Here is a 17,045-nt window from a genome sequence, read left to right as displayed (position 1 = left end):
GGATTATATAAATAGCGCTCTAAGCAAACCCCTCCGAACCTGACTGACAATAATGCACTCGAGCAGCGCATTTAATGCACATATTTAAAATCATGCCACCATCATCCTTCATCATCTTTGTCGTCACCGTGCCAGCTCCGTGTTACGGCTCAGCGTGAAGCGTGTCTACACTCTGTTAGTTGGCCGACTCCAAACAGCGGCGATGAGGAAAGTAAAGCTCTCATTAAACCAGACAAGGCCCCAGCTAATCGAAGAAGATGAGCGGTGAGAAGAGCACACACACCATTCTGCTTGAGAATGTCTGGCGGAGAGAGACAGGAAGAGCGGTGAGGGAGAAAGAGAGAAAGTGATGGCACAGCAAACAAGAGGGGAAGAGAAGTGGTGTGAATGAGATTGCATTCCCATCTACTATATCGGAACTGGATGTGCGATTGCAACTGACAAGCATTTGAACATATGTTCCTGTATAGAAAACAGAACAGAAATACTCTGTACTCAAAACTACCTCATGATGGAAACCTAAATAGAGTTACTGGATTCCAATAAACACATTTTTGTAGAACATTCTGATAAATTCCTTAGGTCCTCTGTAATGAGTATCATATTGGTTCATGGACGCACACTTTGGAAGCTGGGAATCCTGTGAAAATACAGCAGTGTGTTTGCGCCATGTAAACTAAAGCTGCATAATATGAAAATAAAATCGTGTTATAAAATGCCTTACAGTATAATAAAAACACATTAGGACAGGTCTAATGAGATGAGGGGGTTAATGCTTTAAGCTCTATATAATTAGAATTCCTTCAGTCAGTGAAGAGTGTGTGTGTTACCAAAATTTGTGGACACTATTAAACCCCTGGGAAAGTCCAAGTACCTGAAATGACTTTTTCCTGTCTTGCCCCAGAGGTTAGAAATTTAGAGAAGAGTTTGGTAAGTGTTTACTGAAGATACTTACAAACTGTGAACCTTTTGTGGTTTCGGTCTTTGTGTATTAGATTTTCTCCTTTTTTGTTGTTATAGCCAAGTTCGTGTGTATTGGTACACATGGCCTTTTTGCTATTTTCACCTGGACCTGTGTGATTACACTTAATTAATAAATTTCTATATACACTATATAGACAAAATCATTTGGCCAAACCTGCAATTTTACCCAAATACATACTGTATACTTCAATATTAAGGTGGTGCCCATTTTGCAAGTATAACAGCTTCCACTCTTCTTGGAAGGCTGTCCACAAGCTTTTGGAGTGTTTTTGTGGGAATTTGTGCCCATTCAATCTATATAGTATTTAAGAGGTCAGGCACTGATGTTGGATGTGAAGGCCACAATCTCCGTTCCAGTCCACCCAAAGATGCTTGATGCGGTTGAAGTCAGGGCTCTGTGTTAGGGCCGGTCAAGTTCTTTCATACTGAACTCATCAAACCATGTCTTTATAGTCGTTGCTTTGTGCACTGGGCCACAGTCATGTTGAAATAGAAAAGGGCCATCCCCAAAGTTGGACATATAGCATTGTCCAAGATGTCTTGGTCTGCTAAAGCCTGATTTAAAGACCTGAATTCAAAACAGGTTTGACCAAATACTTTTCTTCATATAGTGTATCCGCTTTTGACCATCCGAGATGGTTTTCAAACTATGTACACACAACTTTTTTTTCCTATCCCAATCCTAGCCTGCTTCGACTTAATTATAATATAGTTATATATTTTATGAGGCCAGGAAGATAAAGAATGAAACCTACAGTTGGCAGTGATGTAATCAACCTACTGAATTCCAACCGATGTTAAACAACAAAGAAGAAGAAGTTTAACAGGTTTATGGAGAGGAAGGAGCAACTGCAGGAAGATATGTTGAAATTACTGCTTGTAGTAATGACCCTTATGCTGCAGTCAGGACATGCCTCTATTTTTACAAGCTTTTTTTTTTTTTTTTTTAAATAAGTAATATCAGTCCATAAGGAGATGATTAAAAAAATAGATCATTGTGGCAATCTGAGACATTTGAGAAAATAATCTCTGCACCAAGGCTATTAATAAAACAAATTCGGGTTTATTTTGTTACTGTACTGGAGAACCAGCAATGAGTGAAAAAGCCCAGAAGTTTAACTACTCGTGTTCCTGCGAGGGGGAATGTGGGTGAAAATACAGAGAACAGTAGGAATAAAAGTGAGGCTGTGAATGAGAATGAGCGAGGGGATAAATAGAAAAGTCTCACCTTCTTTTTCTACTCGAAAAACAAAGGTTCTCGTTGCGGTGACCACCTCAAACTTATTGTCTCCCACAGAGCGCACCTGCTTAACAGCTAGGAGAGAGACCAATCCTTTAGAGTACATCTCCTGCAGAGAGAGAGAGAGAGAGAGAGAGAGAAAATTCAGTCTCGCTACTTTAAAAGACAATCACATTCATACTAAAACCCACCCACCCACCCAACCTGCCCACACACACACACACCATACACACCACACAAACCACTGACATCTACTTCACAGCAAAGTAAAATCCAACTCTGATACATCTGCTAAAAGAGTGATTGAAAGGGAGATAAACCTAGACACACACACACACACACATACTTATGCACACATATATGCACTCACGTACGCACACACACACACACACACACACACACACACACACATCATTTAGATCCAATTCCTGTGTGGGTTCAGGCCCTAGGTAAAAAAAAAATAGATATACACTGTAAACACACGCGGATATGCAGCTGGTCCGAATACTAATACTAGGATCCTCTCAAGCAAATAAACCTCTCACATATTTACAGCATGAGGAGATTCACAGGGTTTTAAGCAGGAAAGATGGCTTGCTTACTTTGGGAAAAGGGTATATGGTCTCTCTCTGGATGCTTGAAACTAACTGGAAAGCAAAAATGATCACTTTTCAGCCCTATGCCCTGAGCCTCAGATCTGTCTGTAATTTCTTTATTTCAATTCAACCACCAAACCTTCAGCAGCAGCAGCGGCGGTGGTGGCAGGCAGCTCCGTCTCCTCTACACATGAACTATGGGCAAGTGAATTTTTAATCTTGCTAGAGAGACCGATTCGTATATTCCATCTGCCTCTTAATTACAATGATGACCTTGCACTATTTCTGGAATTTCTATCTGGAAATAGCAGAAATGATTGAGTACGGGACTCCCTCCTTAGTGAGCGCAAAAGGGAAATGGAGGCACAGTGGGAGATGTGCAGAAAGTGAAGAAATGTATAACAAATGGGAAGCAGGGGGGGTGACAGCAAACATATTGTGAGGAAATAAATAAGGGAGAGAGAGAGAGAGCGAGAGAAAAGGTAGTGAAGAAACGGTCGCACAAGGTAGAAAGAAAAAGAGAGCAAGAGAGCAGAGGAAAAGGGGTCATGGAGAGGAGCATCTTCACAAATTAAGGCATGATGTTAACAGTGGCGGCTACAGCTAACCCTAATTATGGCAAGGGGCGGCCATCTCCTTTCTGTGGGATTTCTCTCTCTCTCCAATTTAGCACTTCTCCCGTTGCTACGGCGCTAGGGCCACGAACTTAGCAGCATTCTAATGAGTCTCTCTCCATCTAAATTTGGACGGATGGGGAAAACAGAGGAGCAAGGGACGAGTGAAAAGAGAAACGAGCACATCTTTTCGAAAGCTAAGTGCCGATAATTAGGCGCTATCTGGGTTAACGTTAATTACACATTGTAATTGTTATTTTTGAGGTCACAGGGACAGAGCTGAAACGGAGAGTGAATGTGTAAACACGAGAAACATCCATTAAGAGTTTTTAGAGGTGCACTGTGTAGGAAGACAAATGACAGAACACCAACATACAAGTGTGTAAGGATTATGGATGCACCTTCAGTTAATAAGAATGAGCTTTGCCTCCTGATATATGGAAAAACCTCATGGCAAACACGGTCAAATGAGCTGGGTTTGCATTCAGCCCTGCATAGAAACTGTACACACTGTGTATACAGTACGTGTGTGACCGGTATGCTCCGTGTGGGCATTTTTTTCTGTGATTAAATATGGAACATGCATGACAGGGGACGGGTATAACATTAGGGCTCTGAGACCTGCTTAACAAAGACATATGCATATGCGCTGAGAGATACTGCAATTTGTGTCAGTGGACAGCATCATTTGTCACTGGTCCAAGCACAAATTTGCCATTTATTCCATAATGGTTAAGATTAGGAGTTGGAGAAGAGGTCCTGCACCAGCCTAACTGTACAGGTTCTGCATGGAGTGCTGTTTTGCCTTTAACCTTGCTCATACTGCAAAACGCCTGGGTTTCATTTCCACTATGGAGCCACAGAGACACCAACTGGCCATGCTGAGGCACTGCAGGCAAAAGTACACCAAACGCATATCGCAGTCCCTTTGGATCACGCTCAGAGTTCTGAGCTCTGCCATTATTATGAGCAATAATTTGTAAATGTTGCCAGGAGCAAGCCTGGCGGAGTCCTCACTGCCTCCGCATAGACACTGCAGTGAACAGGAACACGATGACTAGCCTCTAATGCCGCTGTTGCAGATATGCTAAAAGGCAAAGAGAGGACACTGCAGAAAAAAAGGACAGCCGAGCACTTTCACAGGGAACTGATGGCAACTTCGGGAAGAAAGCTTTGCCTTAATTCAGTCTCAGACAGAGAGTTAATCCTATCTCCAAGGCTTTTCAACCTCTATCTAAAGACAGGTGACATTCTAAAACCCTGATTTAAACACGCACACACACACACACACAGCACAAAATCATGCTGTCAAACTCTCATAGGAACTCGGAGATAAGGTTGATGTAACTGGAGAGAAACACCAGAGGGAACTGGCTACTTAAGCTCTTGGGGCCCTAAACAGATCTAGTGAGAGAGTGTGTGGGTCCCTTCTCCCACGCCTACAGGAGTCGACAGTGTTTGATGACATCACCAGGTGATGATGGAGTGAGCAGAAGCTGTCTATGTCTGGCCGGTTTCGTCAGCTTTCTTTAGAGAAGTGAAAAGGAGTGTGGGAAGAGTGGTGTGCATATGAGACTGAAATAATAAGAATATTAAGTTGAATAATGCTGAATATGTCTGCAGTATTGTTATTGTTGCATGCATCCTATCCTGGACACACTATACAGTACATGCACGTTTCATGTAATCACATGTTACAAAGTTTCATGTAAAAGTCAGGGTTTGTGTCACTGTTACCATAACAGCGAAAGGCGCATGAGTCTAGCTTGTTCTTAATCAAGTAGCTTGCACTGTTAAAAAATCATTTATGTGCTAGCAAAACTTTACCAGAGTGCAGTTTTCAAACAGACAGCAAGAAGAGACTGCACAGCAAAGCTGCTCAGCAATTTATATTTGCTCAACATTCACACACATTATCCATTAATATAATACCTTCACTCGTCTTCTAATGTTACCAATGCAGATTCCAACAGCAAAAGTAATCAGACACAAAAGGTTTATGCAGCTGTTTAATGGATTATTAAAAGCATTAGCCATCTTGTTTAAGCACATTTAATTCAAATTGGCCTCTATTGCTTTATTCTTGTCTGAGTGAGGCGTAGACCTGAACATGTTTTGTCAGATTAAAAGATCAATCAAATTATTATTGGATCATTAGACTGCATGTAAGGAGGAAGTGGTTGCTCAAGCGGTTGTGTCTCTGGGTTGCTGCGTGTTCGAGCGCGGGTTGCCACTGTTAGGCCCTTACACAAGGCCTTTAACCATATGCCTACATGTAATACAGTATATAATAATGTAGGGCATCATAAGTGCCAGCTTGGAGAAATAGGTGGGTTTTCGCATCTGGATTAAACCTGTGCCAATAAATATTGGATTCGTATGATCTGATCTGGCGACCCAAAGAAATTGTGTGTGTGTGTGGGGGGGGGGGTTTAGGGGAATTAGGCTGCAAGTAAATCAGAGCTATTTAAAAATTGTTTTCAGCTATGAGGCTTTTTTAATTTGCATTTCAAACGCGATTGGTTCAATCCATTGAGCCTACATTAAAAACCCAGAGCTCATCCACATCTACACATCTGCTTAGATTAAAAAGGAGGGGGAAGCATAAAGCGCTCCCGAATGGCACGACAGAAAAATGTTTGCCTTATCTCTCAGAATTCACGCGTTCCATTCCCAGTAAATCGACAGTAATCCAAAAATTACAATTTGACCCAAACACCAACCTATATAATTATAATCAACATTTAAAGGGGAGTTAGAAGAGTTCTTTTGTATACTATTGCTTGTGTATCACTATATAACCAGTGATAGAAGCAACTAAAATATTTACATAAAATACATGCATGGCTAATTAGCACATTTTGTTTCCTTGCTACCATATTAGATCTGTGTCCTTTCAAGTTGTTAATGAACGAGCTGCACGTTGTGAGTAGTAAAAGCTAAAGCAGTCATTCTGACCACAAAGAGAAAAAAAAAACACAATGGTAGCCTTACCACACTCTTCCTCTCTCTCACACACACACACAAACGAGTCATGACCACAAGTACGTCAACGTCCTGAAATAAAGACTCCAGGGTAGAGTAAATAAAAGAGAATACAGAGCTATAATTAACAACTGATTAAAAAACATAAATTACATGGAATTTATATGAATGATGAACAATAAAAAAAAGAGCATGCCATGGCTGCCTACAAACCCAATTTGCAAACACAGATTCAAAGAGAGACTAACAAACCGGTTGAATACACAAAGAATATATATACATTTTAAAAAAATGATGGTGGTTAAACAGACAAAGCTACATTATGCTCATAACACAAACCATGATAAAAAGAGACCTAGGGATGAAAAGTCAGGGGAGGAAAATAGATCATTTTAATTCAATTTTATTCGTATAGTGCTTTTTACAATACACGCATTCACATAGCAGTGTCACAAAAATCAGGAGGCAGATTTAGATTCCTAACGAGCAAGCCCGAGGGAGCATTGGCAGGAAGGGGGAGAGAAAAAAAGAAGAAGAAAAAAAAAAAGCTCCCCGAGACGACGTGAGGAAGAGGAACGAGACTCAAAATCCTCTTCTGGGTGACACCGAAAAGATACAGTGTCGCTGAGTTGCAGTGTTCTTACCCTTTTTTGCTTCCTCTTCTCTCTTTTTCCCACTGTTAAGCATGATACTAACCCTGCTTCTTCTTTAAGACATGCAGGGAGTGAGGGAGAGAAAACTCACAAAGAGCCATAGAAAGAGAGGAAGGGAGAAAGAGACGAAAAGGATGCTGAGGGAAGCAGGAAACAGTTCTGCTGCTGACCCTCATTTATAGGAGCTAAATAGGGCTAAAGCAGCGTAACAGCTCAATGCAGACAGGTGCTCAGCCTAGCATGGCGCAATGTCACCTTTCCACACAAACCCCTCTATCTCTTGTTCTCTTCCTGAAAAAAAATGTGGCATGCCTTTATTCAACGGTGTCACATACATCCACCATCACCTTCACCTATGATCCGATAATGGCGCTGCTTTGTTCTCTGGATAAGCCGATATTTGAAAGCCGGATAGTTGATAGATATGTTTGACATATAACATGTGAGAATGAGTAATTATAAAAACACCTCAGTTTAAAGACACTAAAAGCTACTAACCGGAGAATATACAGGAAACAGAACTATAAGCTGTTAGCCATAGAGCAGCAACCATGCCAGTGTTTTTTTTTTTTTTTTTTAAGTATTCCTACCTTGTACCTAGATTCATTAGCCTACAGAATTTACCATTTAATTACTCTAGTCCATGCCCAATTTGTCATCCTTCTCCACCTCATCCATCAACTCACAGAGACCACTACACTACCACCATTGAGCAGATATGATTTGGGTGGTTGATCATTCTCAGCCCTGCACTGGCACCGACCTTGATGCAATGACATTTTATGCCATTATGCTACATTTACACTTTTATTTTTAGCCATCAACCATGTGATTTTTTACTTATATATTTATTACTCGTATAGAAAGATGAAATTCAAGTCACGCTTGCCAAAGAAACAGCAGTTGAGGCAAAGGAGTAACATTCTGAGCTTGACAAGGTCATGAGCACTTTCACAATCCAAGCAGAATTGGCATGGAATCTTTTCCTAATGCAGAGCTTTTACTAACAGCAGCCTTACAACAGAGCAGTGATAAAACATTAGCCTCAGCTTGACTAGCCAGCTAACAATCAGCGGTAGTGAACCATTAACTGACACTTAATGGCAGCCGGGTTCTCTTAACATAAACAGAAGGCCTGTCAATTATGAACTTTTGGGCGACAATTGATCGGCGTACAAATAATTGTGATAAATGACCTAATTGTCTATTCTGTTGAATTCATGCCAATCATTATAGAACTATAACACTAGTATTATGCACACACACACATAAAAAATGCAAATTGGAAAACAGCATGAATTATAAATATGCATAAAGTCAAAAAGGTTTAGAACACAACTTCATGTGTTAATGCTGGCAAGTAAATAACTATTTAACCAATACATAAATCGTAACAGATCAGGATTTATCTACTTGAAGGTTCGAATGGGACTCTAAAAGAGTCCTTTTTTAAAGTGCATGTGAAGCAGCTACTATAAGACCATATAACATGCAAAGTAGACTAAGTTCCTATAATGTAATTATGTAAGATGTTTTGTAAAAAACTTATGTAAGAAGTAGAAAGATTTATAGAAGGTTCTAATTATAGCGATTGCCTGACCCATCCCGTCAAATCTATGAGTATTGTTTTTGCAATAAAATAATGTCAGAAACCCATTACTTTTTACAGATTTCCAGACTGTAGAGTATTTAACTTTATTCCATCCTTTGTTTTTTAAACAAAAATAATAATAGTTTTAAAAACCTTTAAGTGGCTGTGTATAAATACTTGAATAGGCTAAAAAAAATGAATAAATGTACACCACTTTTCAACAAAAAAGGACAACTCTGCTAAAATGTTACTGCATTGTACGTTTTAAACCTAATTACCTACATTTTATTGTAATGATAATTCGATCCTAATTGCATACAGTTGAAAGATAAAAGGCTTTGAATAATTATTCTAATTTGGTGCAAATGTTTGATAAGTACATACTGTATATTCATGTGACTCATGTAATTCTCATAATGTGAAAGCTAGTGTAATTAGGCCAAACAATCCTGATCAGCTTAAATAATTGCAATTAGTTGATAATGTCATAATTCTTACAGGACTAGCATTTTTATTCATATTTATAAATGAACTGGCAGCAATCGAAAAAAGAAAGAAAAAAAAAAAACATTAAAAGAGGCACTTTTGGCTTGTAAGCTGCCTGAAGATGAGGCCTGATGTAGGCCTGCTGAGGGTTACTAAATAATTAAACTTTGTTGTGAGATATGAATATAGTGGAAACAGGGGGAAAAGATGTTAAAAAAATGAATTGCCTATTAACTCATTACTATCTTCCGTTCTGAAACTAGGAATTTAGCACAACCACTGTGTGCATGTGTGTGTGTATGGGTCTGTGCATAGAAGTAAGTGCACATGGAATGTGGAAATCACTTTCACTAACCTTTTCATTGTTATAGTAAGTAAGATTCTCTCCATCAAACTTGACCCATCTTCTCTGAAAGACACGATTTCTGAAAGTAAAAATAGTAAATAGTAAGTTCAACTTATAGGAAAAAAAAAGAGCCAAAACAACCCTAAGTCGACATGGCAGTGAAACAGAAGCACAATTCTGAGTTATCTGTCATCAGTTTACTAGCCCACTGTAGTTGGTTTAAATGCTTCATGTGACAAAACCACAGACAACAGAAATAAGGATTGGCTCCAACACCCTCTAGGTCATTAACATCTCTGTGTGACCACGCAGCAAAAATAACGTTTCCGTGAAAATAGCTGTGAAAACACTATGAGCACCATTTCCGCCAAAGGAAGATGAAATACAGAAACCACTATAAAATACAGAAGCAATACTTAAATGAGCACCAAACTGAGCAAAGTGTATATAAGTATAAGCAGTCTATCATTAGTTTTTAGCTAGGATTTTCATTATGAAGTGTCTTTGCAAATACACTGCCTGGTCAATAAAAAAAAAAAGTAGTCATGTAAAACATCACAAAAAAAATGATGTGAAAAACCACAGCTATGTTTAATAGTAAAAATAAAAGCATTTCCATACACACCCAACGCGATGTGAGCTCAAAAGATTAAGATTAACCAGTTGAACCCCACTTGTTAGTAAGTCTAAATCAGAAAAACAAATGCAGGAATTTGTAAGGGAGTATAAAGATTGGAATTGGCAGCGAAGGAACAAGGACATTTGGTTTGACATTTGGGTTCAGATTGACCATATTCCAGCGCAGGGCAGAACAAAAATGTACAAAGAGCTGTGGGTATCATGAACAGTGACCCCTAGTCACAATCATTTGCACAATTTGCACACCCATCGCAGCATTGCACACTCACTGCGGGCCTACTCAAAAACATAGCAGGCTTTTTTTTTTTTTCACACTCTTTGAAAATTTGCAGTAGTGGACTGTAAATATGTACTGTAAACAATTCTATGGACTGTTTACAGTACATATTTACATATTTCCTATTCCACTTTTAAAACCGTTTTAAACACATCTTTTTTTATATATTCTTTTGTGTACCCATATTTATTTTATTATTTTTATTTTTTCGTTGCATTCATTGGGGGACTTGAATTTCATCATTCGGGGGAACCTGTTTCTTTACTGTGCATATGACAATAAAACTTCAACCTGGAAAATTCCTCTGTGCAAGCCTCTGGAGACAGTGTTACAATCGTGGGTTGCCTATGACCTGAATGTAATGAATGACCAGGTTATCACACCAATGGAGTTTTCCTTCCCTGATGGTACAGGCATATTCCAGGGCTCAGTTTGTGAAAGAGTGGTCCTGGAAACATGAGGAATCATTTTCACACATGAACCAGACACCAAACTGTGCGCTGTAATCGAAGTTAAAGTTGACTGAATGAAATCTTGGAATATTCGACTTTATTTATTTGATTTATTTTTTAGCCATGTAGTGTATTTTAGATGTTGTGTACTCCTTTTCCCCATTTCTTTCATTTATTTTAAGCGCCTAGAAATAGTTTAAAAATAAAATAAAGCTATTTGCACTCCTAAGGGTTCAGATGAGTTTCCATAAGCAGTAGAACCATCTTGTAAGGTGAGTGGAAGAACATGCGCTTTATTTGCAGTCAAGGCCTTACAAAGCTATTTGTACTCTTTTGGTTTTGTGTCTAAAACAGAAGCCTTAGAGGCCTTGGTGGTTTAGTCGCTGGTAGTGATGTCACCTTGAGATGTACCAATGTGGACAACAAATGTTCTAAAACTCACTGTGATCAAAACTGGTATGTTTCAGGCAACAGTAGTTTGCAGAGTCGACTTAATTCAGTCAGTACTGAATCAGTATCAGCTGATGGATAAAGCTGTGATACTATAAAATAAGTAGGTACATACAGGTACAGTAGCTAGCTAGTTAGTAAGCTAGATTATCTATCTAGCTACAGTATCTAGCTATCTAGCTTGCTATTTAGCTAGATACTTCTATCCCAAAGGAAATTCCAAATATTCCAAAGACTAAGCCATTATACTGTACTGTATACTATGCATGCCTTACAAAAAATAAATTTATTAAATTGCCATCACATGACAACCCCACAGAAGTAAGGTAGAGACGAGGCGTTTGAGAAACATTTAACGCTTGTGAAAAGGACTGCTCTCAGGCTTTAGTTTTTTACCTTTACTTTCTTTTTTTCCATTCTACATTTACTATTCTAAACATAATGACATATTCTATCATCATGCAGAATCATTTTTGTAACAAATCATAAAAGTGCTTTATTCAGTCAAATAATTAGTTAACAGAATGTCATACTTTTTACTTTATCAACCTGCATCTATTTTTGTGAAACATCCACAAAATAAGTTAGTTCCGGTTATCATTTAAGTTATAGCAACAATATAAACAGCCTCTATAAACAGTTCTCTGAACAGCCACTGCTTGCCCCACATCTTTAAGCTATTAACACAAAAACTCAGCTTACCCCTGTTACCAACAAGCTGCAAGTCCTGAAAAAGTTCCCTTTTCTGAAAACTTAAAGTTACAGCTTTACTTCTGACTATTACATAAGCTGCCACTGGAGAATTCTCCTAAAAATGCTAAATAAACTTTTACTCAAAGAAAACCTTACCATATCAACATAATGCGTTTTAAATTCCTTTATGTGGCACATTTGCCGTGCATGTGTTTGCGTAGGAGGCAGCACGTTGGTATAGAGGTTAGCAAGGTGGCCTCACACCTACAGGGTTAGGGTTCCATTCCTGAATCAGTTATGAGTGCGTGTTACCCATAGTGTACGAGTACGTGCGAGGGGGATGGGATGTGCTTGTGCCTTTCTATGAACTGGCACCCTGTGCAGGTCGTACCCTGCCTAGTACCCTGAGTCTCATGAGATAGGCTCCAGGCCTCCCGTGATACTGAACCTTATAGGTGCTATAAAGATTAAAAGAGAGAGTACTGTTTTTGTAGTTTGAAACTACAGAAATACAGAAATTCATCAAGATGTGCTAGAAAAGAACATGATCAACATCTTCTGATCAGAAGAACAGAAGTCAGAATTATGAATAACGGTGGAATTGATGCATAATATCTGCTACAGTATATACGGTACTGTGCAAAAGTCTTGAGCCGCCCCTAATTTCTTCATATTTATTTTGTTTCCAAAAAGCCAGACTTTCTTGTGTTTTTGATAAACTTTTTTGGCCCTGATTTTCAATGTCAGAGGTTTTTGTTAAGCCACGCAGTAGCCTATGAATCATTCAAACGTGAAACACACCATCTAACTTAAGGCATGAACCAGTGAGAAACAGGCACTGATGACGACAGATGATACAGATGGTGATTAGTATACTGGTGATGCTGAATGCCGAGTGGTTGGGACATCAACCACTGAAGTGAGGTTGCTGCCGAGGTTGATACATAGACGACTATTTTTTTTAAATTGTATCTTTAGGGATTTTGCAGCCTGTCACAGTAAAACATTTATTTCTATTCTTTAATTTAACCTACATCATTTAATTTTAAACTAAGAAATTATGAGTGGCTCAAGACTTCTCCACAGTGTACTAATTTCAGATTCGTCTTTATTTCTCTGCATTATTCCTTACCCTTGAGGAGAGAGCTTGTCCAGCCACCCCATTTTGACTGATTGTTTAGGGTGTCCGTAGAAGCAGGCATAAGGAGAAATAGACGTTTCATTGTGGAGAGGAAGCGTGTGTTTCACAAGTCGAGAGAGAGCATCCTGTGGCTCACTACAAACGCCACCTGAAGCCACCTGTGATTTGGTTCCAGGCAATGACATGGAAGGCTGGAGGAGGGACTTTGTTATGCTTAAGGAATACTCATTGGCCTGCTCCTGACTAGAAATGTATGGCTGAAGCAAAGCGTAATCATCACTGAGGGGTCTACTTGTGCTTTCTGTCACCTTGTCTAGCTGCTTGGCCTGCTGCTTCCTGTAGTCACAGAGAAACAGGAAGTGAGAGTATGCATTCATGAATACATTTCTGATAAAGATACATGACGTTATGACTGGGTTTTTAAACAGACAAGAAGCAAATCCACAAGCAAGTTCATTTTCTATCATGAGCCTCCCTCTTAAAGTATAAAAGTAAAAAAAACAAGAAGCTACCACAAAGGGTTAATATACAAGTTACAATAGGCCACCATACAATACCTTGTTGCTTTCTGTTCCAGTTTTTCCTTTGTTTCTTGGTTGAACATTTCCTTTGTATCCACAACCTTAAAAAAGTGCATTACAGTACTTGTCATGTTTACAATGTACAGATGCTTACTGTATGTACAGAAACAGAAATTCCCAAATGGTTTCAATGGCATTTACAATCAGTGCCAAAAACGTTACTGAAACCCCGGGCATAAACACAGCAAAAGGAAGTGAGTACAAGTTAAATTCAAACAGATGACATCATTGACCACCTAAAATGCAGAAACATTTAGCTACTCTCGAATAGGGAAGGTGGCTAAATACTGTACAAAACAGCATGACTTTAGGAATTAAAAAATACCCTTCCTTTTAAAAAGGAAAATAAACCTTTAGCTACAAATTCCATTTGCTCAGTCTTTCTTTTTTTTAATGATCTTATTGATATTAAATACTGGGTTGTACCTACCAGTTTGTTTTCTTCAATGGTGTTGTATAGGTAAACCTCACCATAGGGACTTATGTCTTCAGATGTCTGGGTCCCACAAAGGGGGCCTAAAATACAGAAATGCTTTTAAATCCATCCAGCAGCAGCACACTTAAATTAATGTGCAAGAGAAGAGACAAGAAACAAGACAGGAGAAGAAAAGAGGAGAAAAGTTGAAACATGAAGAGCAACGCAAGTGCCTACACTGTCCTTTAAAATAGTTATTCGACCAAAGGGGGTATAGCTGGGACGAATGGTTGTCAAGGTGACAAATGAATGCGCTGGATGGTGATAGTAAAGGGCAGCAGAAAGTCCAGAGCGCTTTCTTTAGAAGGACACACACTCACACAGCTCATAGACAGGACCACACCACTAGATAAGGCTAGACCAAAGGGGGTCTGATCCACGGTGCAGTACGTTATCTACGACAGACACTATCAGATCACTTAGCTCAGTGGCACAGGAGTCATTTCAGATCGGTGTCATCATTTATCATTATCTGCAGTTGACCTTCTGACTGCACACAACACACTCTCTCTCTCTCTCACATCTGCCTCTACACACTGCCTGCACCATACACTGCAATATCCATTAACAGAGAATACGATCTATCATGGAAGAACTTGCCTTATTAAAGTAATTAGAGTAATATTTTAAAAGCTACTTAAGCAACACCGAAGAGTTAGATATAACTGGATAAAGGTAAATGAAATTTACTATAAATGCCACAATGTCAGTGTTGTAATTCCATAAGCTTTAAGTGAACCACATCTCCCCAGCCCGCATCTATATGCATCTTCTATGTCTTACACTACCCATCTCTCATTCTTTCACTTTCTCTTATCCTCCAGAGCTTAGAAGCAAACAAGGGACTGGATATGTACATTATAAATGTAAAATATCCTGAAATACCTCAAGCTCTCTTACATAAGGCTTCAGTTCAATATTCCCTGGTCCCAATTCCCCAGTCTCTATAGTAGCTGTCATGCACAAACAATTTTGGAAGAGTCTCTCCAGGAAATGGAAAGTGCCTTTCCTAATACATTTATGCACACATCCACAGAGCCACAAAACAAGTGTTTTCAAAGCCATCTGCAACTTTATGTAGTTTTGAGACTTTGGAAAACTAGGTCTCTCCGTGCATGAGAAGATGACAAGCAGCTTCCGTTGAAACCGCAACAGCAGTGGTCCAGCACCACTGCTGCATTCCATGGGCTTAACAGTGGCAGAGCTAATAATCATAAAAGGAAATGGTGCTTAAATATGAAGCAAATGAGGGAGAAATCAAGTTGAGCATACCTTTCTGTCTGCTGCCACTGGCATCGTCTGCGCTGCTGTGCTGCTCCGTGACAGATTTCACAGGCACATTCCTATAAATTGGGAGAATCACTCTTATTGGTTTATATTATGGAGATGATTTATTAATAATCAATATGTACAATTGTTTCCAAAAAAAGTTTCATACACCAAGCCAGGTTCATCCAATAACTACGCACATAATACTACAGATTACAACAAATGTCCAATCATTCCATGATTTATTCACCCTTCCTCAATTATCTCCTTATAATAGTCACTATTGTTATGGATCAAGCCAATCAGACTCTCATCGGGCAATTTTAATGAAAGCTATTCACCTACAAGCACTGTATGTTCCTGGAAAATGAAAGGAATGCAGAGGAAAACTACATAAACACATACAGAGAAAATGCACAGGAACCCTAAACAGATCCTCATCTTAGTATCAAACCCAGAACCATGAAACCATAAGGCAGCATTGCTACCCACTGCGCCAGTATTCTGTCATGATTGGAATCATAACCAATATTTCCGTTATTAAGGTCATTGACCACACCACTAGTTCAGACTTTATTAGTTGCAAGAAATGTACCTATAAATCATGACCCTCGTACTGCATATCAACCTACTTGCATACTATTACCATTTATACATCCTATATATTTTAAACAGACATGCAAAAAATAAAACCGTCCTAATCCAGTATACTGAGCAACCACTTACAAGTCATGTGATGGTATGATGGTGCGTTCTGGGATCTCTGGCACAGGCCTATGCCGTAACTTGTAAGAGCGCGTGGGCCTTGCAGAAGAAGCCGTGAACGGGCCACTCTCATATATATCATTATCCACCATCACTCCTTGGAATCCTATTAGGCAACCTTCATCTTTTGCATCAAAGACAATGGCAGGAGTAGTCACCTTCAAGAAGTTTTCCCAATCTGCAGGCAAAGAATGTGAAGATGATGACAGTGATTCACTGCTGCTGGCCAAAGAGGCAGATCTGGTATCTGAAGGGAATGCTTTGTGATTGGTACGTGGGAGTGTGTAGGAAACAGTGGAAATAAAACCAGGGTCATGTTTAAGTTCTTTCTCTTTACAAGTCCTTGTGGGAAGAGTCTGGGTTTCAGGCAATCTGTTGCTTTCCCCAACCCTATTAGTCTGTTTATCTTGAGAGGCTGTTACTCTTTTTCTTTCCTTAAGAAAGATGGTTCTAGGAAAGGGAACAGGCTTTTCCATCCCTTCTTCTATCTCAGGAGCTTCGTCATTATCATTATCTCCCGCCATAAGGAACTCGAGATTGTGCAGGATCCTCCGCCGATGGCCGGTGGGGAAGCGAGCCACTTGTAGGAGCTTTTCCTCAGTAAGCCCCCTGCAGTCTGCCAGGGTGCGGTAGCCTGCCTGAGTAAAGCTAGCGGCATACTGAGGTAAGTGAAGGCTGGAGAGCCAGAGAGAGATCTCCTCACTCGGATCCAGGGGGAAGGAGGAAGGGATGCCATCTGAGTCTTCACAAGTCATGGCAATGACAGTACGAGCAAGTTGACGAGGAGGAAAGGTGCCATGAGTTGAAG

The 17,045-nt window shown here is 39.5% G+C and overlaps 1 protein-coding gene across 2 annotated transcripts in view; it reads right to left on the bottom strand.

Moving 5' to 3' along the window:
- The window catches only part of arap2 (ArfGAP with RhoGAP domain, ankyrin repeat and PH domain 2), an 86,207-nt gene extending 69,162 nt beyond the window's left edge, over positions 1-17,045 (bottom strand). For both annotated transcript variants that reach the window (XM_053513471.1, XM_053513544.1), the window contains exons 1-7: positions 16,199-17,045; positions 15,476-15,546; positions 14,159-14,244; positions 13,705-13,769; positions 13,139-13,483; positions 9,505-9,574; positions 2,213-2,333 (exon numbers count right to left, since the gene is read on the bottom strand). In XM_053513471.1, the coding sequence (XP_053369446.1) occupies positions 2,213-2,333; positions 9,505-9,574; positions 13,139-13,483; positions 13,705-13,769; positions 14,159-14,244; positions 15,476-15,546; positions 16,199-16,992 (1,552 nt within the window). In that variant the 5' untranslated portion in view covers positions 16,993-17,045. The remainder of the gene's footprint in view (positions 1-2,212; positions 2,334-9,504; positions 9,575-13,138; positions 13,484-13,704; positions 13,770-14,158; positions 14,245-15,475; positions 15,547-16,198) is intronic.

Source organism: Clarias gariepinus, chromosome 1 (genome assembly GCF_024256425.1).
Source record: "Clarias gariepinus isolate MV-2021 ecotype Netherlands chromosome 1, CGAR_prim_01v2, whole genome shotgun sequence".
NCBI classification, from domain to species: Eukaryota; Metazoa; Chordata; class Actinopteri; order Siluriformes; family Clariidae; genus Clarias; species Clarias gariepinus.
Note: the sequence above shows the minus strand (reverse complement) of the source record. Positions and strands in the feature narration are given on the sequence as shown.